This window comes from Protopterus annectens, chromosome 8.part0 (genome assembly GCF_019279795.1).
Source record: "Protopterus annectens isolate FY-2018-M chromosome 8.part0, PAN1.0, whole genome shotgun sequence".
Lineage (NCBI taxonomy): Eukaryota > Metazoa > Chordata > Ceratodontiformes > Protopteridae > Protopterus > Protopterus annectens.
Window position 1 is genome coordinate 879,692,157 of NC_056741.1, and position 24,731 is coordinate 879,716,887.

The 24,731-nt window shown below is 39.2% G+C and overlaps 1 protein-coding gene across 6 annotated transcripts in view; it reads right to left on the bottom strand.

The window, feature by feature from the left end:
- The window catches only part of CCDC120 (coiled-coil domain containing 120), a 1,397,471-nt gene that overhangs the window by 405,132 nt on the left and 967,608 nt on the right, over positions 1 to 24,731 (bottom strand). For all 6 annotated transcript variants that reach the window (XM_044080396.1, XM_044080398.1, XM_044080397.1 and 3 more), the window contains one exon: positions 17,175 to 17,416. In XM_044080396.1, the coding sequence (XP_043936331.1) occupies positions 17,175 to 17,222 (48 nt within the window). In that variant the 5' untranslated portion in view covers positions 17,223 to 17,416. The remainder of the gene's footprint in view (positions 1 to 17,174; positions 17,417 to 24,731) is intronic.

Sequence of the window (24,731 nt, forward strand, 5' to 3'; positions counted from 1 at the left end):
ACCCACCAATTATAGTAAATGGTGAAATACTAACCTGTCAACTTGAATTTAGCCCAAACACCTAACTAATTTAATTTATATACCTCCCGGTAATGACCTCTCCACTATCGAAGCTCTACTATCCTGTGCATCCTCTACATTTAATCAGGAGACTATAACTGCTGGAGATTTCAATACAGATTGGCTTACTTGCTCCTCCAACAACCCCTCCTGCCTCATAAATCTCTGGTTTCACCCAAAATATAAACTCACCTACCATGTCAGATAAATGCAGGGGTATAAAGTCTACTCTTGACTGGATCCTAACAAATAGGCCCCACGGCCGGCCTTAGGCATAGGTGAACTAGGCAACCGCTTAGAGCGCCGTACAACCCGATCACATAAAGGGCATAATTTTAGTTATTTATTTATTTATTTGTTATCCAGTCTGGGTTTGTGCTGTTCTCGGTGGTACACTGTCTGTAAAACGGAGCCTGCCTTTGGCAGCCGGGAGATTCATTTTCTTTTTATTAAAAAAAAAAAAAAAATGTTTAAGGACGTTCTTCTTTAAGAATGCCCCCTTTTATGGCCACAGATGACAAAAACAGGTTGCAAACACCTGCTGTGCCTGTGTGAAACATTATGTACGTCTTTGTTTTGGGAGCATGGAATTTGAATTGCAGAAGACGTTGCATACTGGAGCAAGAATGGACACGTGAGAGGTGAGGGTGTGTGTGTATGTGGGGATTATTGAAAGAAAGTAATGTTTGGAAATGTAGTGTACAAGATTTTCAATATGTATTATAACTGAGTTATCTAGTGGCCACTCATTTAAGCTTCAAAACTAATTTGTATTAATTTTCAATGAACTATTAAGAAGATGGTTACTAAAATGCTGCTGCTGAGGAGATAAAAAAGAGGAGGGTTAGGTATGTAGAGAAAGGTTTAACATTTAATGACTGCGCAAAGTTCAGGAAGGCTGTGGGTAGGGGCTTGACTGGAATTTATTATATTATCTAGTTCAAGAAGGTGGTATGGCCTTGAGAAGAACATAAGTGGGAGAGGGGGCATGTAAGGCAGCTGAACAGCAGAATATTTCAATAAAATTTCAGGAAACACTTTTTTCAGACAGATTGATGAGGCACTGGAATGTCATACTACAAAATGTGAATATAGGTCAACAGAGGCATCCAGAGGGTCCCACAGAAATGGAAGGTAAAGCAGCAGCTAAGTGCAACAACTCTCTAAGGTTAAATGGTCATATATATTTCTTTTAAGCTTCTTGTATGGCTGTATGATTTAATTGATTCACCCGTTCAACATATTTATTTTCTTAACTGGCAGCCCCATCTGCATTCTATTTCCACCAGCTTTAGAAGTTTGGTCTTGGTCAGTGATTGTTCTGCACATGTATTCACACAAAACAACTAATGGAAAAATACGACTTTTAAAAATAATTATTTGCCATCACATCTGATGTTCTCGCCCTTTCTGCTGTAAGGCTTTGACGGTTATAACATTGATTGATGTGTTCTTAGAGCCAGAAGGTCATATAAATTATATTTCATCATGAACATAATATTAGAATTCTTCCAAGCTTTCTCAAGAACATACGCATTTGCCTTTTCAGTGCTGTACTTTGTTAGCATAATCCTGTTTTTTGATGTTTTTTTTATGTGTGCTTCTTTAGCTAGTAACTTGCCAACAAGGACCACAAAAGCAAGCTCACAGAATTCTGTGATTTTTTCCTCTCTTTTTCTTTCTCATATGTTTCTGTTCTCTCTCGTTTGCTTTTTAAGCCAGGTATTTTGTCATATCATACCACTACTAAGCATGATGACGTGGAATGTCAGAAGGTGAGCAAGTACCCTCCAGCATACAAGCAAAAACATTCTATTTTCATCTTTGTTTTAAATTACTAAATCTGTGTTTCATATTTCTCACTGCATTCCACAAGTTAGCTTCCAGGCAGATTTCAAAGATACATTGCACCTGAACATTATCTTTGTTGTGTTGTGTCTTTTGGCTTTTCCTGGCTAGGGATCGCCACAGCGGAACTCCGGTCCGCTAATGATTGGTGGTTGATTTTTACGTGCCGAGTTACCAGCCCTGACGCACAACCTTCAACGAAGGTACGCCCATTCGCGCATGTCTTCACGCAGAAGACGCTCTAGCTGAGAATCGAACCGGACAGCATCTTATTGTGAGGCGACAACGCTACCGCAGCACCATCACCGCGGGTATACATTATCTTTAAGATAGCAAAACCCAGCTTTGTTTTTCCTTTTTTAAACTGCTATTCCTTCATAGTACTCGGTTATCTGGTTCAGTTCTTGGATGGAGTGTCTTCAGTGTACAGTCCACACAACTTCCTTGTGCCTATATGGATTTTTGTCAAATGGCACAGTTTCATTCTATATCACAAGACATGTAGTAGGTACACTGGCAATCCCCCAAATTACCCACAGGTGTGTGTAACAGGTAGGTAGCATACCCCTCAACTGTCCAGGTTTTTGCAGAATATCCAGATTTTTTGCCCTATATTTTTGTCTGTTCCTTATAAAGGACTGTTCTACTCCCACAACATGTAGATGGATTGCTGATACTGTGCTATATTTTAAGGGGGTGGAGTGCTGCAGTCCTGAGTATGCCCTCCTTTGGATGAGATGCCTAACTATGATCCTGTTTTCAGCTTGCCATCCATTCCCTAGTGCAATATTACCAGCTTACCATTCTTCTTAATGTAATGTAGGGAATTTATTCTTCAATGACAGCAGACACTGAAATTGGTAGATGAAACACTGCAATATAAAGTTGTTTGCTAGCAGCAATACTTTCATTAGTTACAGATCTCTTTAATGTGGAATTATTCAGATGACTTTTACTTCTGCAGAGATTGTGCATATTGACTGATATTGGTAGATTGTAATGACACAAGTCTGAGTGGCCTTTATGGTTGAAATGTTCTGATTTGGAGAGCTTTGCCATTGGTTCACATGGTTTGTTTCATTGCTTACTAGAAAAAATGTTCAAAACTAAATTTAAAACATACTCTAATAAATAGTACTGTATTATACAAGGGATATGATATTTAAAAATGACAAGCAGAGTATAAGCAGAAAAACAGTAACGATCCAGCTTCGTATAGATACATTTCAGTTTTAAGCTATAATTATAAAATGTTTATAGCTATACTATCTATGTGAATGTCAAAGGTGTTGCCAAAATTGATAGATGTACAGCAATGTAATTTTGTGGATGGGTGGCAAACATTTTACAAAATTAACAGAACGGTACTAATGCAGACTGTAAAAAAAATGCTCCTGGGGTTGTTGGGTCTTGATGTAGAGAAAACATTTGATAAAGTCAGCTGTGATTTTGCCTTATATTATTTTCACCCTGTCCGTCACAAAATTAAATCAGTTGAAAATGCCAGACATTAGCTTTGCAATTCCAAATGCTAGAAAATACATTGATTCAAAACCTGTTGTGCTATTAATTCTACGTAAAATAGAATAGTATTTAAAACTTTCCCTGATTTGGAGCATTTGTCTGGAATTCTTGAGCAAGAAGTTTAGAGGCATGACTGCACTTGCAGCCATCTTAGAAAATACTAATCCAGGTTTGCATCAGTTTTGTTAGGGTTAAAACATTTTATTTTGATATGAGGCATGAGAATGTCTCTGTTTTGCAGAAATATAACTATTAAAAATATTTACAAAGCATTAAAGTAGCTTTGGGTAGGCTAAGTGACTTGTAATTGTTTTTTTAATTAATTTTATCATTTTGACAATGTTTAAGTTTATACACTTTTTTTTCTATTTTTTTTTTTTAGATATCCGTTATGGATGTATGACATATGATGGGGAGTACACCTTTAAACAAAAAGCAGATATATGGACTCAGAATGGAGTAGTGGATTGTTTAAACTATTTAAACATTATATTCAGTTGAGATGAGCTGATGAAATTCCAAGTTATATGGGATGAAGGTGCTTATCAATTTTATTGTTTTCATTGTTTGATTTGTGGTAAGTTTTGTAGCCTCTCTTTACTGTCTTGGTTTTATTTTGGAGTTTGTCGTCGAGACCTTTTGTGCTTGTGTTTACTTACAGTAGTTATTTGGCCAGGGTTTGATGCTTCCAGTTTCTAAAGGTGCACCCATGCACTAGATGTGAGTCTATTTTCAGGAAAATGTGTTGTGATTACTCTCCGCAAGCTAGTGTAATGCAAATCAAAGACAGCCAATTAGGTTAGACTGCTTCCAGAGTCAGACTGTTCCAGTAGTAACGCAGACCAGGCATAGAATAAATGTTTGTGTTTCTCCCTACTAGGGTTTCAGGTGTGTCTTCTGTGAAATGTGGCACAGCTGTGTGTATGGTTAGTTTCTGCTGGTGGAGATTTTGGATTTAAACAGCAGTACAGAATGGTAAGGACAGCAAAAACTGTCCAGTTCTGTGCACTTGGTGTGGTAGTACAAAGGTTGTAGAGAAGATGGCATCTGGAGTGTTTACTTCTCTTGCGTTAAGTAAGAATGTACCTGTGTCTTGTTCAGCCATTGTCTGTGAATGTTTCATTTGTCTTCTCACCAGGTTTAGTTATAAATGGGTGATATGATCATGACAGTGCTGCTTGCAGATCTTTGGTTGCTTGCAAATCTGTGGTTGTTGCAGTTTACCTCTTTCTCAACTGTCTTATTTTGACTCCAAATTTTGCTCTGTCCCTCTTAATCCCTCAAAACTTGCAACTTTTCAAAAAAAAAAAAGGAGGTGAATTACATTTAATAAATAATTATGACAATACAATCAAGAAGCATAAACAGGTAGACAGAAGTGTTTTGCTGAAAAACTAGTGATTAATTTAAAGAAATAGCATACAAAGTGAATTGGAAAATGTAAACGTGTCTCCCTTTGTTTTTTGTCATTCCAGTCCTGCCACAGACAAAAAAAAGTCATGTTCAAGGAGGTGGGGGGGGGGGGGGGGCTGTGAAATGTAACCATCAAAACATTCTTCAATAAATGTTCTGTAATCAAAAGGACAAAGCCTCATATGTCTGGGTGAATGGTACTTGCCAGCTGATGGCACAGCGTTGGGCACCTGCTGGGACTGCATTATATCATAAAGAGTGTGTGTGTGTGTATGTGTGTGTGTGTGTGTGTGTGTGTGTGTGTGTGTGTGTGTATGTGTGTGTATGTGTATGTGTGTGTGTGTGTGTGTGTGTATGTGTATGTGTGTGTGTGTGTGTGTGTGTGTGTGTGTGTGTGTGTGTGTGTGTGTGTGTGTGTGTGTGTATGTGTATGTGTATGTGTGTGTGTGTGTGTGTGTGTGTGTGTGTGTGTGTGTGTGTGTGTGTGTCTCTCAGCTGATTCTGATTTTTGATCTTATTACTTGTCAGATTAACTCTGGTATTAATTTTGGACTTCGTAACTTTCGGAAAATGCTTGGTAATGCAAAACCCATTATAGTAGAAACTTATTTTCATACATTTAAAAAAATTGAAGGAAATAACTGGAGTGGCTTTCATGGGGAGTGATGTACCTGTGGGTGTGGCTCAAATAGGGGTGTATCATGAGTATGGTGTGGGTGGGGCTTAAGGGGCACCGGAGCACTACTTTGCCTAGGGTGCCATTTCAGCTAAGGCCGGCCCTGATAGGCCCTCATTAGTTCATCACTCAGGATGTCTCACAGATGCCTCACCCATCTTTATACTAAGACACAGAACTAACCTTGCAAACTCCACTGTATTTAGACAAATCAGAAGCAATAAAATATTCTCTGCCTCCATCTTTACACACTATTGCAGCATTGTGACTGGTCCTTACTATCATACATCCGCTTAGACACAGCTGTTGATTACTTCAATACCAAATTCCTTGAGTTTCTAAACACTCTAGAAGCCATTAGAAAAGTGCGTGTAAAATCCAACTATACCCCATTGTTATCTAAAGATACTAGACAATTACTTAAGGACAGGTATAAAGCATGGTCCTACTACAATAGCAACAAAAAACAGAATTCTCTTGAAAATCATGGCCACCTAAGAAACAAAGCCAAATCTCAGATCACAAAACGACAAAAAAAAAAACCTTCTATACTCAATTACAACAATCATCCCACAACAATCCCCAAACATTCTGGAATAATATTAAAAAACTTCTTCAACTCAGTCAATCTGCAACCCCATCCCCCTCCACCTCAAACACCAAAGACAGTATTGCCATACAGTTTAACTCTTTCTTCACTAATTCCATCCTATCACTGTTAAACAGATGTGTATCCTACCCACAGTACCCCCTCCCACCCCAACAACTTCTTGTCACTTGTCCTTCAAGCCTATTCAGACCTCCACCATTAGAAAACTGCTACACACATTAAAATCCACCACCCTCGCAACTGACCAACTACCTACACATACCTCAAGATCGCAGCAGACTCCACAGCCTATCCTATCTCGCTATTGATCAATAGATCAATCTGAGAACAGTACGTACCAAAACTCTGGAAGTCATCCTACATCATTCCTCTACATAAAGGTGGCGACTCAACTGACTTTTCTAACTATAGGACCAATATCCATTCTCTCACTTTTGTCCAAAATACTTGAAAAATGCATCCACTCCCAGCTAATGGACTATCTTACCCACAATAATCTTCTCACTAACTCCCAGCACGGGTTTAGACCTAAGCATAGTACAATCTCTGCTCTATTAAGTTTCACTAATACTATTAACCATTTAAAAAAAAAATGGGCAGCAAGTTGCCTCCAGCTTCCTAGATATGTCCAAGGTATTCGACACAGTATCTCGTTAGTAGCTCCTCAGTATGCTAGCATCAATAAATCTGTCTCCTCTCTTACTTGGTTCCATAGCCATCTCACTCACTAACAACAAGCAGTGAATGGCCATTCATCACATCCCTCAAGGATCTGTCTTAGGTCCACTTCGCTTTACAATATTCACCAATAATCTACACACTGCCACTAACCAGGCTACCACAATCCAATACGCAGATGATTCAACAATCATCTGTGCTGCTCCCTCCCTTCCACAACTTCAATCAATAGCCCCCAAATTTTCTCTGACATAGAACACTACTTCTCTGAACAGCAATTAATTGTAAATCCTAAAACCAAACTCATTGTCTTTGCTAACAAATAGCTCAACAATCAAACAACACCCTTCACAATTTACTCAGTCAACACCAAAGTTAAGCCTGCCCCACAAATCAAACTACTAGGAGTCACCACAGACAGTCACCTCAGATTTGACAAGCATATCGCACTAGTCACTAAAAAGACCCATATCAGACTTGGGTCTCTCTTCGAGAAAACAATTCCTTACCCTCCCCACCAGACAAGCCATTGCTAGAATCCATCTTCTCGTCACCTTACTATATGCCATTCCAATCTTTACTAACCTAAAAAAAAAAACAGACCTCGCCAAGATGGAAGTTTATTATAATAAAATAGCCAGATTTACTACTAAATCCTCTTACAGGACTCACCACTGTACAGCACTCCAACAGCTAAATTGTCTTGAGCTTCCTAACCTCCTGTCTCTTCATCAGATCACCACTGCTCATAACATCATTACCAAACCTGATAATTGCTCAGCTCTTCAAAATCTAATTGAGCCATACTCTAATCTCAAAACTCCAAGACCCATGAATAAATCTCTATTAAAGGTTGCAGAATCTAATAGCAGCTATGGGGATTCCCTATATTCCTTCCAAATCTCAAATGTTTGGAACTTCATTCCCCAAAATATCCTTGACACCACACATTCAGCCAAATTCAAACTCCTCCTCAAGACCCACTTTACTAACAACTGGCATCGCTCATGTTCCTCCCCTGGATAATCTCAAGTAACAGCTCCCAGTACTCACCCTCTATACTTCCTTACCTACTGTTCTCTGGCAAAACAATGCTGTAACTACCAGTTACTCCACACTCAAATGTCTGCAGCAGTACATAATTTATATCTTGCATTTTAAGAACTATTATAACATCTTAGCTACAACTCAACATTATATATTATTTTACTAGTGAACAACTATTGCTTATTGTTTATTTCTTGTACTCTTACACTGTAATGTCTTTATCATATGGTGGATATTTCACTGTGCTGTCATTATACTGTGGAGCTTTTCTCCCCGGGGCCTTCACTGAAAATGGGCATACTGCCCAGCCGGACCATCCCAGTAAATAAATGTAAAATAAATAAAATAAATAAGAAAATAATTCTAAGTCCATTTCTTATGCCCTGAACACCTATGAGTACATTTTATACAACCAATTATCTGTTGTGGCAAAATCACTGCATATGAATTTGCAGGTATACTGAGCCCCTCTGTCTCATTTACTTATTTTCAATTTGTTTACCGGGAGAGTCCGACTGGGAATAAAACCCTTTTTCAGCAGAGGCCCGGGGAGAAAAGCTCCATTGTTAGTAACTATTTTGTTAGTAGAAAGAAAACTGTGTAACACAATAAAGAAAAAAGAGTAACAGACATTCACAACGGTAAAAAGACTAGAACAGAATAAATTGGTCAAGAGCAAGACAAGACCAATAATCTTGTATAACAATGCTTCTAGAAGACAGTTCTTACAGTAGTAGCAGGTAGTGACATTGTATACAATAAGAGTGCAATTACAATACTTAATCTTATATACAGGTAGCATAGCAAACTGAAGACTTAAAATCTGATAGATATTAACAGTGAGAAAGAAAAAAAAAACAACATAAGGTAGTCACATGACTTAAATTCAATGCTCATTACATATGCAATTAAAATTTTAAAATCAGCTAGTTCCATGGTTTGGGCTACCCATGCCCAGTACATGCACAACTCCAGGAATTGGTGAGGTGGGCTTTAATGTGATGCTTGAAGTTTTTTAAGCTAGTTATAGTTCTAATTTCAAGTAGTAAGGCATTCCACAGTTTAGCAATGTAGTAGGAGTATAGAGAGTCACCTGAGCTATTTTTACTCCTGGTTACTTCAATTAGAGCTTTATTAGTGGATCTTAGTGGACGGGTACTTATATGGGGATTGAGGAGGCCTTGTAGAGCTGGTGTTTTATCGGGTTTATAGTACATTTGGTGGGCGGTAGAGAGAGTTGCGTGAGAATGAGTTGGTGGGGTAGTTCTAACCAAGATAGTTGTCTTGGGGCCTTACAATGATGGGTTCTAGGACAGCTACTGGCAAATTTAGCTATCTTATTATAGCAGGCAACTAGCTTGCTTAGGTCTGACTTGAGGAGGTTGGTAAGGATGGGTGAGGTGTATAGTAAAGTTAACAGAAGATGAGTTCTGGCTGTGGCTATTCTGGAGTTTGTGGTTAGGTAGCTTTTGCATCTTTATAAGGTACCTATTTTCTTGTGTACTTTTTTTTTTACAGTCTGGGCAATGTGTAAGTCGAACTTCAGATTTTGATCAATAACAACACCGTGAAATTGGGTGGATGGTACTGGTTCAATCAAAGTCTTATTACTGGATGTGATGCATGACTGATGGGTGTGTAGCAGTACTTACTCTGTCATCCAAATGTCCTGCTGGAAGAGGTACACTTACGGCGCAAGCTGCATCTTGTCTCTGGAGTGTGACAGTGGTGCCTTTGCAGTATTTAAATATTCCTTCTTCACTTTATGTTAGTTAATTACTGACCTAACCTGGCAAGTATGCATGAGGCAGACAGAGAAACAGATACACAGACACTGCAGACTGGGACAGATTAAATAACAGACAGAAAGTATACTTTCGGACACTCCCTCAAACTATCAAGTAGACTCAATTAAAATATCTCATAAATTATGTAAATGACTGACCAACACAAAAACTTCTGTTTCTGGGTATGGTGCTGTCACAAACTACCTTCAGCCTCAACCTGAGAAACAAAAGCAAGGGTGAATGCATGCTATACATATGTTAGAGTACAGTAGTCAGTTCAACCAGAATGTTTTCTGAAAGTGGGAGAAAACCAGAGGACCCAAAGAAAATTCCTGAAGACATGAGGAACATGCAAATTTCACAAGGGCAGTTTATAACCTAGACTCTGGAACTGTGGCTGAAATCTAAACAGATGAGCCACGTTTACTGACGAATCTCAAAGCAAGAGGTTACATTTCAAGCATGTTCCACAACCGCCAGCATTCTAAGCACAGGCATACATAACTCTGAACTAGGTGAGTAGGGCTGTGAGAAAATGCATGTTTCCTGTGTGGTTTTCTTTTCATACCAGCACTGAAATTAGTCTGAGCAGTGACTACCAACTCAACCCATTTGTTCCTGCCATAAGGACTGCTAGGTTCTAACATGGAAGACTGAGTGACAAAATCCCAAGCATCACCAATGCCAAAATATAATGCCTGAAATACCAAAGGGTGAAAAAGTTAACTTAAGTGCTATTTTTGCAGGGGAGCAATCTACACTGCACCCTTTCTCCACTGTAGTACGATCTTGGAGTTGGTTTATATAACAGGCAGGAGGTGTGGTGGGTGCGGCTTACCCCTAAGCAAAAATGTAGAAAAAAGGTAGATTTTTACGTTTTTGAAGTTCTAGTTTTTGAAAACAGTGATCAGTATTATGTTCCTTTGTTGCTTCCAGCTACTGAAACTCAAGACATTTTGCCTCAGCCACCTGTACATATACCGACCTGGTAAATACAGATGCAAACAATGATCCCTCTGGTACTGAGCATAGTAGTAGTAGTGCATGCAGTCCTCTTTTCAGGGTCGCTGGCCAACCAGTCATCCTCGAGGTCGGGATCATTAAACCGGGTCATGCTACAAAATGAACTCTCAGCTGTTGTGCTTTTACTTACCTCTGTAATACATAAGAAAAAGGTGTTTGTTTCATTAAGGAGAGTACATACTACAGCTTTTTTAAATACTGCTTATATGCAATGTGTCTACTGACTTTGCTCCTACACAACAAACACAGAGGAGATTCACCCTACCATTTGCAACTGGTGCCCACCTCAGTGGTAATGTACAACACCACACATTTTACAGCATATCATAAGTGCACTTCAGAGTTTGGGCTGCCTGGTAATATAGTAAATGACCACTGTGATCCCCACAAAGGTCAAAGGGAGAGAGGGCACTGGTCTAAACTGTTTTTATGACTGTGAAAACAATGCAAACTTGGAATATATGTAAAATATAACCTTTCAATGTGAAGGTTGGTAACAGAGTGGCCTAGTTGTTTAGACTTCATTCTGAATGCAACAAATTTGACAAAGGTCACAGGTTAGCCAAATGGTAAGCCAAGATTTGAGTACATGATTCTTATAGTACTTGGTCTTGCTTCATTTTCTGGCTAGGATGCCTTTACTGTGGAATCTGCCTATCTTACTTTATATGTCTGGGTTTTAGCTGGGGGGTTCTGTTTCCTCCTACATCTCACAGTTGTGTTAACAGACTGAGCTGAAATTCCTCAACACTGTCCTTGGGTATTGTGTGTGCATGTGTGTGTGTGCGTGTCCTACAACAAACTGGCATCCCAGCCACAATTACATAGCTGCCTCATTTATTTGTTTACCAGGTTAGTGGTCTGGCACATAAAACCTGTTTAGATATGATCCCCAGCCAATGGCAAAAAAATATACAGTTAGCAAATGAAGAATTTTCAACTGTAGAGTTGAATGTACAATTGATTATTGATAGTAAACAAAGTAAAACAGAGTAAAAGAAAGCAATGCAACAAAAGTATTACTCCAAGAAAATGGTAAGGTACAAACATACTGCAATTCTGACAACATAATACTTGCAAAACAATTTTTATGTATTACTGATTTTATTACGCATAGTTAAGAACATACGTAAGACTAGTGAGATGAAGTAATGGGGTCTGTTTGATTACAGAATTTTAAAAACCGTGAACAGATAAATACCAAGCAGTAAACATCGAATGGGAAAATTAACAAACATCAACTTCCATGAAAATAGATCCATCGAATAAGGTAAGTGAAGCAACACCTATTAAATTTGCCCTATTCCCCACTGTAGTGTGATTTAGGAGTTGGTATATATAGTTAGGGTGTGTGTGGGGGGGGGGGTGCAGCTCCCCACCTCGGTTGCTTGTGCTCTTGATGTTGGCCGATTATCGCCATTCAATGGATTTATTTTCATGTAAGTTCTTGTTCATTATTTGTAACATTCAATATTTATCATTTGGTATATAGCCATTCGCAATTTTTGAAATTCGGTAGCCAAAAATTGACCTGAAGTAATGATGGTTAGGAGAGATTGACAGAATTAGAAAATGTTTATAAATGGGGAGTAGTGCTGAATAGAGTCTATATTAGATCACCGAAAGCTTAAAAAAGCGAACGGTGATTAATCGACGCTATGTAAGCGAAAGCTTAAAATATCGAAGCAACAGAAACCAGAATTTTTTCCTAGGGAAAGATTTCGGTTGTCCGTTTCTGTCACTTCTGTATTTTTAGTGCTGTGGTGGAAAGTTACGGGTTGGGTTCAGGTAAGTGTGCGATTGTGTGGATGTGAGTGTTAGGGCAGGTTAGGTGAGTTAGGGTTAGGGCATGGGTTAGGTATGTGTGCGATTGTGTGGACGTGAGGGTTAGGGCGGGTTAGGTGAGTTAGGGTTAGGGAGCGGGTGAGGTGAGTGTGTGATAGTGACGGACCTTAGGGTTAGGGTTTGGGTTAAGGTAAGTGGATAGTTAGCGGTGTGTGTATAGTTTAGTGTAGGGTTAGGTGTCAGATTTTAGGTGTGTGTGTGTGTGTGTGTGTGTGTGTGTGTGTGTGTGTGTGTATCGCTGTTTGTTTGGTGTGCTTATGTTGTGTGTATGTGTTTTGGAACAGCAATTTTTTTCCCTAGGAAACAAAATTGCTGTTCTGACAGTTCAAGATTGTAAGCTTTCACTTACATAGGGTCGATTATTCACCATTCGCTTTTTTAAGCATTCGGTGATCTAATATAGACCCTGCTGAATACCAACCAGTACTACGTTTGTTTTTTATTGGGAAAGCATTAAGTAGGAAATTCATGAGAGTATTAATTATAAGATGCAAAATAAGAGATACTGATTGCCACAATAGACTTTGGCTACCCTTTGGCCATGAAAAGCATAGAGCAGATATCAGAAAAATGAATGAATCTTAAGATTCTTATTTACCCATTAACTCTCAATGCCCTTCTATCTTTTTCAAGCTCATGGGGAGCTAAAGCCTGTTCTGGCAAACAGTAGGCATAATGTAGGAAACAATTCCTGATGGGATGCCAGTCTAATGCAGGATGCATGTATTTACAAAAGATACACATGCATACACTCATCTAGGGGCAATCATGTCACCAACAATCCAAAAAAAAAAAAACCCAAACAGACACACACACACACACACACACACACACACACACACACACACACACACACACACACACACACACACACACACACACACACACACATATATACAGCATCTATATCACATAATCGATGCTTCAAAACATCGAAACTGATATGGTCAAGACCATATCATCGATGTGTTGAAACTTCGAATATTTAAAAAAAAAAACAAAAAAAAATAACTTACCTAAACGTTTCAAGCAGGGGGGCAAGCCACCCTGCACCCTCCACACCCACCACTACTTAAACATACCAACTCCAAGATCACACTACAGTACAGTAAAGGGAAATCTTTCCTTATGGAGATTTCCATTAAAATGTTCGATGTTTCGAAACTTCGATGATACGGTGCCGACCATATCAGTTTCGAAGTTTTGAAACTTCGATGAAGCAATATAGACCCATATATATATATATATATATATATATATATATATATATATATATATATATATATATATATAAACATGGAAGGAAACATAAGAACCTCACAAAAACTAGCACAGGTGCATTCAGAACATGCGGGGCTCCTGCACAGAAGGTACCCAAGATGGGAACCAAATCAGAGAAAGTACAGTTGTGTACACTTACCATAAATGTAGATGTTCGAGTGTATTCACTGTTGCAGTCATCACATTTGGGTTATCTGCCTGCAGGTAGCCCTCAAGTCGGCCTGAATACCAGAGTCTTGGGATTTTTGCATCGGATGCTGTCGCTTCTTCCATGACATCAGGACGTCATGGGTATAAAACATGCAGACGATGCAATTACATCAGTTTTTTTTGCCCCAGATGTCAAGAGCCCCCTAAATAGGAAGCAATTACATGGTGTGGAACACCCCCAGCAAAAAGCAAATACCAATGATATAAGGTATGCCAAACAAAAAGGATAGGTAGAAGTAAAGAGAAGTCAGGGGGCTGGAGGGAGGGTAACCAGGACTGCAACAGTGAATACACTCGAACATCTACATTTATGGTAAGTGTACACTACTGTACTATGTTCTTCATGTTTCACTGTTACAGTCATCACATTTGGGTTGATTCCCAAAGCTGAGGATGGGTGGAGGCAGTCAAGAAGCATTAGGGCTGGCAAGCAGGCCCTGGAAGACTACTGTAACAAATCCAGCTCTGGATTTAGAAAAGATAGGTAAGTGGCAATGCTTAGTGAAGGTGTGTACAGATCTCCAGGTTGCAGCTTCCAGGATGTCCCTGGCAGGGACTCCCCTGAGAAATACTGTAGAGGTTGATGTAGCCCTAATGAAATGTGTTCTGATCCCATGTGGGGCAGGTTTCCCATGATGTTTGCAGCCAAAATGGCTGCAGTGTGCTATCCATGTAGAAATGGTTTGCCCTCTGCCCGTGTAGCCAAACTGACTAGCAGCTGGTCAGATTTTCAGAAAGGTTTATAGAATCAGAAGGAAAATCAATCCTTTGTCTCATATAGGTGGAAGGCTGGCTTCCCCTAATTAAAGTTATTAGGTCTTCAGCCATTCTAAGCATTTGTTTCCGTGGCATGGGAGCTTGAGCATGCACTTTGGTTGTCGTTTTTTTAGGCGAAGTGTAAACTCTGAGCCCGAGAAACTGTAGTTTTAGTAAAAAATGAAGATGTCGGTTTAATACGAACATCAGAAGGTTGAAATACACCCTCAGAAGCCGGTGCCTGCACAGCGGCTCTGGACACATCCAAGGTAGAAACATCCACAGGATCCATAGTCGAAGAAGCAACTCGTGGCATACCGGACTCCGAAAGGGTCTCAGCAGAGGCCTGCGAATCTGTAGAAGCGGGTATCAGGGGCTGTGAAGGTGCCTCACTGAGTACCGGTCTATGCGGTCTGTCTCTGTCTTTATCCTTACGTTTTTTCGGAAGATTGGTAGTCGGATGGCTTATGAAAGCCATTTCAGAATACGTAGAATGAGAGCGAAAGAATTTAGCGACAAAAATAGCCCGACAACTAATAGTTTGGGTGTTGAACAAGGCACAAAACCGACAGGGAGGAACATCTTGGTCTGGACCTAAGCAGATGGCGCAGTAAGAATGAAAATCTCTGTGACGTAGTTGCTTTCCACAGGCCAGACAAATTATTAACTTTTTCTGACATCGGTTAGAGCAGGAAAAAAGGATCCCCAACAGGGTACTTATCTTTTAGAAGACTTCAGGTCTGAAACTTGAAAAATGAAAATTTCAGGAGGCGGCCGTCCGGCACTTGCGAACTGCTTCTGCTTCGGACACTGCACAGCAAGAAAGACTGATGTAATGGTGTCGGCTGCATATTTTATACCCATGATGTCATGGAAGAAGCGACAGCATCCGACGCAGAAATCCCAAGACCCTGGTATTCAGGCCGACTGACGGCTACCTGCAGGCAGATAACCCAAATGTGATGACTGCAACAGTGAAACACGAAGAACATCCATATGTTATGAAGCAGCAATGCTAAATACTGCACCACTGTGATGCCCATGATTCATCACTATATTATTTATTTATTTACATTTGTTTACCGGGAAATTCCGACTGGACACAGGTCCTTTTTCAGTGGAGGTCCAGGGGGAAAAGCTCCATGGTACAATATAAGAATAAGTAAAACCCAGAGTTGCACAATAGAAAAATGAAGAAAAATTGTTATACATTAAAAAAGTGATCATAGTATTGAACAGAGTATACTAATACCTAGCTAGAAACTAAGAATAATACTAATATGAATATTCAGGCTGTAATCAAATAAAATCATACAACTACATATGCAGATGTTCGGGTCTATATTATATGCTCAAAGAATATTTTCTTCAAACATGTAAAGAGCGGCACGTAAAGAGCGAAAGCTGTAAACCGCGAATGGCCACTTCCGCAAATTTTTCCTACAGAAAAAATTTGCTAGGCCGTAAACACAAAAACAAACTTTAAAACCCTAATCAAGTGGGGGGCTGTGCCCCCCACAACCCCCTAACTAAATATACCAATTCCGAGATCGCTCTGCATTGGAGAAAAGGACAATTCCTGATAACGGCCAAGCAAATTTTTTCACAGGGAAAAAATTTGCGGAAGTGGGCATTCGTGGTTTCCAACGTTTGCGCTTTACGTGTCGGCGTTTAAGCATTCAACGAAGACAGTCTTCGAGCTTCTTATATAGACCCCAGACATTCCACTAGAATTGTGGAACAAGGTATCAGGGCTAAGAGGAATAGTAGCGGGGAAGGTAGAAGGAGTAAGAGAAGAGACTGAGTGATAAGTTAGAAGTAGTAGTCAGAAGTAGCTAGCTGTATGATAGCTGGAGATGTATTTGGAAGCTGAGATGAAGGAAGGCAGTCGAGGATGGTATGAGTGAGGTCAGAGAGACTGAGAATAGGAGGGCAGAGTGCTGGAGAAAAGCCAAAACCTGCAGAGGAAATTACTGTAAACTCCATCCCAGTTTCCTGCTGTATTACAACTTTTTTTTACCGTTTCAGTTTGCCACCACTGAAAGGTGATAGAAGTGTTACACCTTTGGTTGCCATGTAAAATCCAGTGAGTGTAACAGCCTAGCTTCAGAGATGACATGGGACTTTATTTTACTATAGTAGCTTGTTTAGTAAACAAGTACCATGCATTTGGAGGTTACAAGGGTCAGACGTGCCTGCAGAGTACAATGCATTTGTAGCTTTTTACATTAAGCTATAGTGCCAGCCACAGAACTACAGCTTAAGGAGATGGAACATAACACGTGTCTGCTGTATCATGCCTCTATGTATGTTTTGGCTTACTGCCCTATATCATAGAATTAGCATCTGTATTAAAAACAATAAATAAAGGTTAAAACAGTGAGAAACCTAATAATTCTAAAACTGCTTTTCTTACCTTCCTGCGATTTTGGTGTGGACTGTGTTTAGGCTGGTTGAAGGCCATTCACTTCCTTGCCAACCTGGTGTGTCATCCGGCCCCCATACAACCACGTCCTTTGTGAATACTTAGTGTTCTTTTACCGCTTTGTCTTGGCCATGATCCAGTCTACTTTTACAACTGCTGAATGACATTTTGGAAACACGACAGTGATAAAGGGATTTGTTAGTCATATGTTAACTTCTTATCAGCTGTTGAGTCTGAAAAAGAAAAAAAAAATAGCCTTACTGTCTAGTACAAGGACAAGGACAAAGGTATAGCTGCTGGCTGTTTGAAAACATTCCTACAATGCCCATTCTATACCTGAATGCAGCTTACCCGTGTTTTCCCTGTTGTCTGTGCTTGTTAAAGAATCTAGTCACATGCTGCCAGCTTTCACACTGCAGAATGTACATATTTTATTTACAACATACAAAATCTTCTAACAAAACTCTAACCAGCAGTCTTCCAAATGTTTTTAATGTCATAAGAAAGCAGAACAAATGTATGTGTAGTAAATTAAACAAGCATGAACTGCACACTTAAATTACATGTTTGTGTGTGTGTGTGTGTGTGTGTGTGTGTGTGTGTGTGTGTGTACTTAATAGCCAGGTAAGCAGATTAGTCCATTGGCCTTTTTTTAATCGGTGACCTGAGCTTGAGGCAGTACATTCAAAGACAGAACAGATAAATTAATAGTAGTACCACAGTTATATTTGACTTACTAAAGAACTTAGAATAAATTTAACATTTACATTGCGGAATACCTTTATATATTACTTTTTTAAAAAAGTTCTATTTTTATTTTCACTGTCCTTTGAAGGTTGCTGCCAAAATTAATTTTGAGGAATGAGCCTGGCCCTAGTTTTCCAGCTAATGTCACTAAAACAAGATGCTGAAGAGTACAGCTCTGTACACAGATGTCTGTCTTCTACCATAGTGCTACACATTTAAAACTGAATGCCACAACAAGTTAATAAAAGAGGTGTGCTTTTGCAGCATGAATTACATATGAGGAAAGGGACGACTCCCCAAAAAGAAATTTGCCACTGCATACATTCCTGTTTTAAATAATATAGGGAGAAATACAATATTCCATAGCAAAGAAAAATAACCTTAAAATATATCAGCGGGTAACCAGCATCTGATCAAAGAAGTCAGTCACTTATCAGTTTCCTAAGCAAAAGAACCATCCTTGCAAAGTAAATAGATCTCTGAAGAAATAAATCACTTGCATGGAAAAAAAAAACAAGACATGAAATTCTTGCACCACAGTTCACTGCATTATAAACACCGACACCCCAAAGTTTTACTTGGGGGCAAATCTTCCATATACTCTACCCCCACCCACGTTATTATAACCAACTCTAAGGCAGCATAAACAAAGAACTTGTGAAAAAAAGCTAACTTTGCCATTCAGACTTTGGCAGGTTTTCACCTTAGTCATTCTGTGCAGTTTTCGATAAAACTGTAGGCCTGGCCAGTCAAAGTAGTACATGAAGTCAAAGGAAGGCAGGGTGGCAGAACACTACCACAACACCAAGAGGTATGACGGATAATCCCAAGTATTAATTCTGACATACTTCTGTAATATTCAGTGGGACTGCACTTTACATTCAAACAGCTTTTGATACATAGCTGGGTTCATACCTTGGTCTGGTGAATACAATTGTCAACATATGTGAGCATTACTTCAATGATGCTACATATTTGTTTGGATAATGTTTTAACAGGTGACTGTTCTAAAACAGGCAATATGGAATACAACTTTGGTATTCTCTGTGCTGCCTTATATAACTGATGCAGGATAAATTTACATTGAGCAAGCTTCCAGATTTACTCAAGTAAATGTTTTTAATTGTCAAACTATAGACCTGCATTCCAGACACTAGGCTTGAAACAAAGATGTTTAAATTAAACACAGGCTGCTTGCCATCCTTAGTCTGTCTATTTCTATACCAGTGAATAAGCTGCAGTTATAACTTGATTAACATTTATTTTAATTCCTGCACCTTACAGAAATTGCCTCATGTCTGCCAATGCCTTTCAAATTCCCCCATTTTGCCCCCGGTATGTCTCCATGGAGGCTGTTTTACTTGTGCACAATACTATCAGTGAAATAATACATCCTGTTATCTCACTGCTATACCCACCTTGTACTTTTCAGATTGCTTCCTTTTGTTCACCTACTGCTTTTTGAAAGATGACATGCAACTGACTTCCTGGATAAAAGATTCCGACTCCCCCCCCCACCTTCTGCTTTCTTTCTTCAAGACCACATACACTAAAGCTCAAGTGCCTTTTCGTATGACTTCTGTTACTAACTGTGCACTATTTTATTGTCCCCGAGTTGCTTTAATCCTATGTTCTTAGAGTCATACCAAGTGTCTATACAGTAACTTATTCTTTTTCTACCATTGTTACTACTTTCTTGGCATCTCAGTGCTATACCAGATGTCATTGGTGCTTTCTCTCATTACTACTGAGGTCATTTAGTATAGCTACATTACATTTAGGGTTGCCACCTATAGCTCGTCTCGCTGTAGTGCAGATGACGATCAGGTTGGGTAGTTTGTTTACATGCTTTATTGCACAGAAACACATCAGGATGGATAGCAGCATTACAAAATATAAACAAGATTAACTGACAGACTACACAGACATACTTGCTTACATCTCAACAGCTTACTACAAAATGGCAGCCAGGCTTGCACATGCTCAGTATCCATACACCTGTGCAAGCTTCTAGAAAGCCTCCCAAAGCTGTACACACACATTGATTTCCATCTTTCCCTCTTAAATACACTGCCCTCAATGAAATGACATTGGAGTAAGACATGCAATAATATAGACATCCGAGACAAACACAACGTTCATGTCCAAATTGCCATATATCTATAACATGGTCTGGAAATACGACCTGATCTAGTAATACAGTAATCAGAACTGGGTTTAGCAACAGGGACAGTCTTCAGTGAACAACTCATATCAGGAGCTTTGGGATTCATTTCAGGAGCAAGGATATTCACTGGAACTGGAGCTCTGGACAACTCACTCTGAGATAAGACAGTCTTTCCCACAGGCTAGGTGCTGCGGTACAGGCTCGGACACTGGCATCAAACGTTTCCAATTCCACCTAAACTCTACTCCTTGTGATTCCACAATGCATGACCTTTGCACATTTGCATTCGCACTGTCTCTCCTTCACGCAATGGATTGAGTGGTTTGCTGGACCTGCTGTAATACAACCTCTGGGCTAGGCATTTCTTTAACAGATGGGCTTTTACAGATCTGTTATTCTTAGCACTTGGAACCAATAAACTTCTGCTGACTGGTAATGTGGTTCTGGTTTGTCTTGATAGAAGTCTCTGGGCAGGCGAACCAAGATGTTTATCACGAGGAATATTTCTGAGATTCAAGAGATTCAGGAAAACATCACTATTATCTTTCCTCTACTTCCCCAGCAACTGTCTCGCACCCTGAACTGGATGTTCCACCAAACTACTTGACTGCGGGTACTCAGGACTACTCCTAACATGGATAAAGTCTCACTCTTCAGTGAATCTTTTGAATTGCTGGCTAGTAAACTGTGCGCCACTGTCAGAAATAACTGTGCAGACTACCATGGACTGCAAAATGATGCTTCATCCTAGCAATGACAGTACTGGATGCTAGACTAGGAAGTAGGTCAATCGTGAACCAATTGGAATAAGAGTCTACTAATATCAAGTAATGTTGACCATTCCATTTGAAAATGTCAGTGCCTGCTGTCAACCAAGGTAGTTCAGGAATCTGATTTAGATAAAGAGGTTCCTTCTGTTGATGTGGCTTTGTACTATTACATACATAACAGAAAGAAAGCACTATCTCAATGCCTTGTGACATAGAAGGCCAAAATACTAGTCATCTCACCCTCCCTTTAGTAGAACTGGCTCCTGGGTGGCCATGATGTGAGAAAGCAATATACTCTCGTTGCAAGGACTTTGGAACAATGACTTTTGGACCTTTCATGATGATGCTATTGTCAGACAAAATCTCATCTCTGTAAGGAAAATAAGGTTGCACTTCTTGAGGTAAACTAGATTGCTTTGACGGCCATCCTTGATTGATAAAGTGGTTGAGCTTCTGTAAAACAGGATATGAGTCTGTGTAATTTCTAAGCTCAAGAAGTGTGGAAAAAAAAAATTCTCACTTCCATGACTTTAAGATCAAATTGGTCATTCTCATGCTGTTCAATGGTACTTCTGGGTGATCTGGATAATGTATCAGCAAGATAAAGAAGTTTGCCTTTTGTGCAGACAAGATTGAAGTTGTACTTCTGCAATCTCAGCATCATAAGTTCCAATCTGACTAGAGCTGTATGCATAGCCTTTCTCAAACTAGTGACTAGAGGTTGGTGATCTGTTTCGATTTGAATAGGTCTACCATAAATATAACAATAGAACTTTGAACATGCAAACACAATTGCCAAGAGCTTTTTCTCTATCTGAGCATACTGCATTTCAGTTTGGGTTAGAGTTCTGGACGAATAGGCAACAGGTTGACCCTCTTGAATGACTGCATCAAGATGAAATTTTGAAGCATCACAGGAAAAAGTAACTGGTTTGTGAACATCATAGTACCTGAGAGTTGGTGGACTGGCAATTCTCTGTTTCAGGACATCAAATGCTCTTTGGTGCTTTTCCAACCATGACCAGGATACATCTCTAAGTGTCAGCTCTCTAAGGGTGCTTGCTAGTTGGCTCCGGTCTGGAATGAACTTGCCTAGATAGTTAACCATGCCAAGAAAACGTTGTAGGGCTTGAACATTGTTTGGAGCTGGCATCTCAAGAATATCTGTTTGCTTGGAAGGGTCTGGTCATAAGCCTGAAGTGGTAAATAAATTACCAACATAAGTAACTTCTTATAACCTGAACTTGCACTTCTGAGGATTCAGCTTGAGATTCACTTGATATGCTCTTTCCAGAACTTTCTTGTGGTTTCAGTCATGCTCAACTTCACCATTACCTTCTACTAAAAGATCATCTACTATAACAGCACAGGGATACCCAGTAAATTTTGCTCCATTGCATGTCGAAAGACTTCAATGGCAGAATTTATCCCAAATGTCATTTTCAAAAATCTGTATCTGCCAAAAGGAGTACTGAACATAGTGAGCAATGAGGATTTCTTGTCAAGCAAATTTGCCAAAATGAACACCTTGCATCCAAAACAGAAAAAACAGTGGCATTTGGTATCAGATCTGCAACTTCTTTGACTGTGCACATTGGATGAAGAGGTCTTTTCAGTGCTTTGTTCAAATCTCATGGATCAATACATATTCTGATATCATCTGAGCTTTTCTTCTACCTACCACCATGGAGGATACCCATTCAGTAGGTTCTTCAACTGGACAATTACACCTTGTTGCACCAATTTGTCTAGCTTGGCTTTGACTCTGTTCTGCATAGCTACTGGAACTTTCTGGGCTGGCCTGACAAATGGGCTAACATCTGGGTCTAACTTCATGGAGTACACAACTGGAAGCTTGCCTAGTTTTGTCTTCAAAAAGATCAGCATAGTTAGAGAAAATATATTGGGCGAAATTAGAATAGTGGTCTTTTAAACTAACATGATGGACTTCCTTATTAAATTAAAGCAGTCCCATTTTCAAACTGTCTCTGAGCCCTAATAATGAACAGATGTGCCTTTTGACCACATAAATAACAAGTTATAACTTCTCCCAGCAGAGTAATATGAAAGTACTACTGAGCCTTCAGTTTGAATCTCTTTACCACCATAAGCAACAAGCTTTGCGCACTTTGCCAAAAATCAAGCTTCTCACCAGCACATACTATAGTAAATGTTTCTGCAGACATAACATTGCACTTTGAACCTGTTTCACCTTTGAGCTCTATGGGTTTTCCAGTTATCTGAACAGTACAAAAGACTTCATTTTTTGCCCATAAATCTACTGCTTTGACTATTTTCATTAAGCACTGACACACCATCAACATAAAAAGTAGGGTCATGGCTTTCTTATCAACTTGTCTCTTGGAATGTTCCCTTTTAGTAAAAGAATGTGTCCCTTTTGATTTACAAAACCTTTTGAAATTATTCCACTTATTATATCTGTGACATTGCTGACCAAAAGCTAAACATTTTTCCCTTTTAGGCTCATGATTTCCACCACAATTACAACAGCTGGCAATAAAACTGGGTTGGGGCCCATTCTTTGAGTTTGCTGACTCACTCTTATGCTTCACTGAGACTGTGCGTGCTCTGGAATTTGTCAGAAAGCTACAGGGTTTACCAGTGACTGTTGCTGCCATGTGCTTGGGCCTGTTTCTTTTAACTAAATGCTGCCATGTGCTTGGGCCTGTTTCTTTTAACTAAATGCTGCACACTATCAGCATTGGCTTTAGAAGTTACTGGAAGCATGCATCTCTCATTTGCAAGTATATTTGTGTGCTTTTCTGTAAACTCATATATCTGACAAATCTCAACAGCTTTATTCAAAGTTAAATCACTGTCGCAAAGCAAAATCTTTCTCATGGCATCAGCTTTAATACCACACACAAGTCTGTCTTTTATCAACTCATCCCTTAAATCACCAAATCTGCACATTTTAGCTTTATTTTTCAAATCAGTTATATAAGTTTCACCAGGCTTTTGATCCCTTGTATAAAATAAGTGCCTTTCCATTGTAACATTCGTTTGGATGTCACACATTTCTCTAAATTTATGTTTTAAAGACTCGGCGTCCTCCCTTGACTCAGCCGGTAACAACTATATGACGGTTTTCCCCCTCTCCTGCAAAGACAGCAGGTGCATACACAAATGAACGCTCTCTTTCTATGGCTTCTGACCCAGCTAAATTAAGAAGAATAAATGCCTTTGTGTGGTCATCTTTATCAGAAAATGTAGCCTGTATGAAAATATCATACTCTTGCTCAAACATTCTCCAGTTTTCTGCAATATTATTGTCAAACACAAGTGGAGCTGGTCTACAAAATCCTTCTGCCATGCCAACAAATTATGCCCAAACACAATGAAAATATAGCTCTTGTAATTATATATGAATAAGCTTCTATGTGTGTCTGTAATAACATTCAAATGCACAATAAACTATTTGAGATATTGTACTTTGTGAAATATGCTTTGAAATGGCTGTATTTTGCAAGATGACTGTACTGTAATACTGCACAAACGAGAACACTTCATACACTTCAGACAACTCGAAAAGCTTTGGTTAATGCGAAAAAGTAGTGCTTATTGAAAAAATGCGTCCGTTTCCCTTATTTTATTCATTTTATGCAATTTGGACTTTATTTCAAACATTTTCCTTAGTTATTTTGAATATTTATATTAATATGTCACAGTATTGGACATTTCTATTACTTAGAAATTAATTTAGTGTTCTGAATGCCTCGTTTCATATTTTGCAAATAAGAAATAGTTTTAATACCTGAAATTTGTTTCTGACTTGTTTTGCAAGTTATAGGTGCAGTAGGGATGATTCACTCCTTTATATTCCTCCAGTCTTAACTGAGTGCC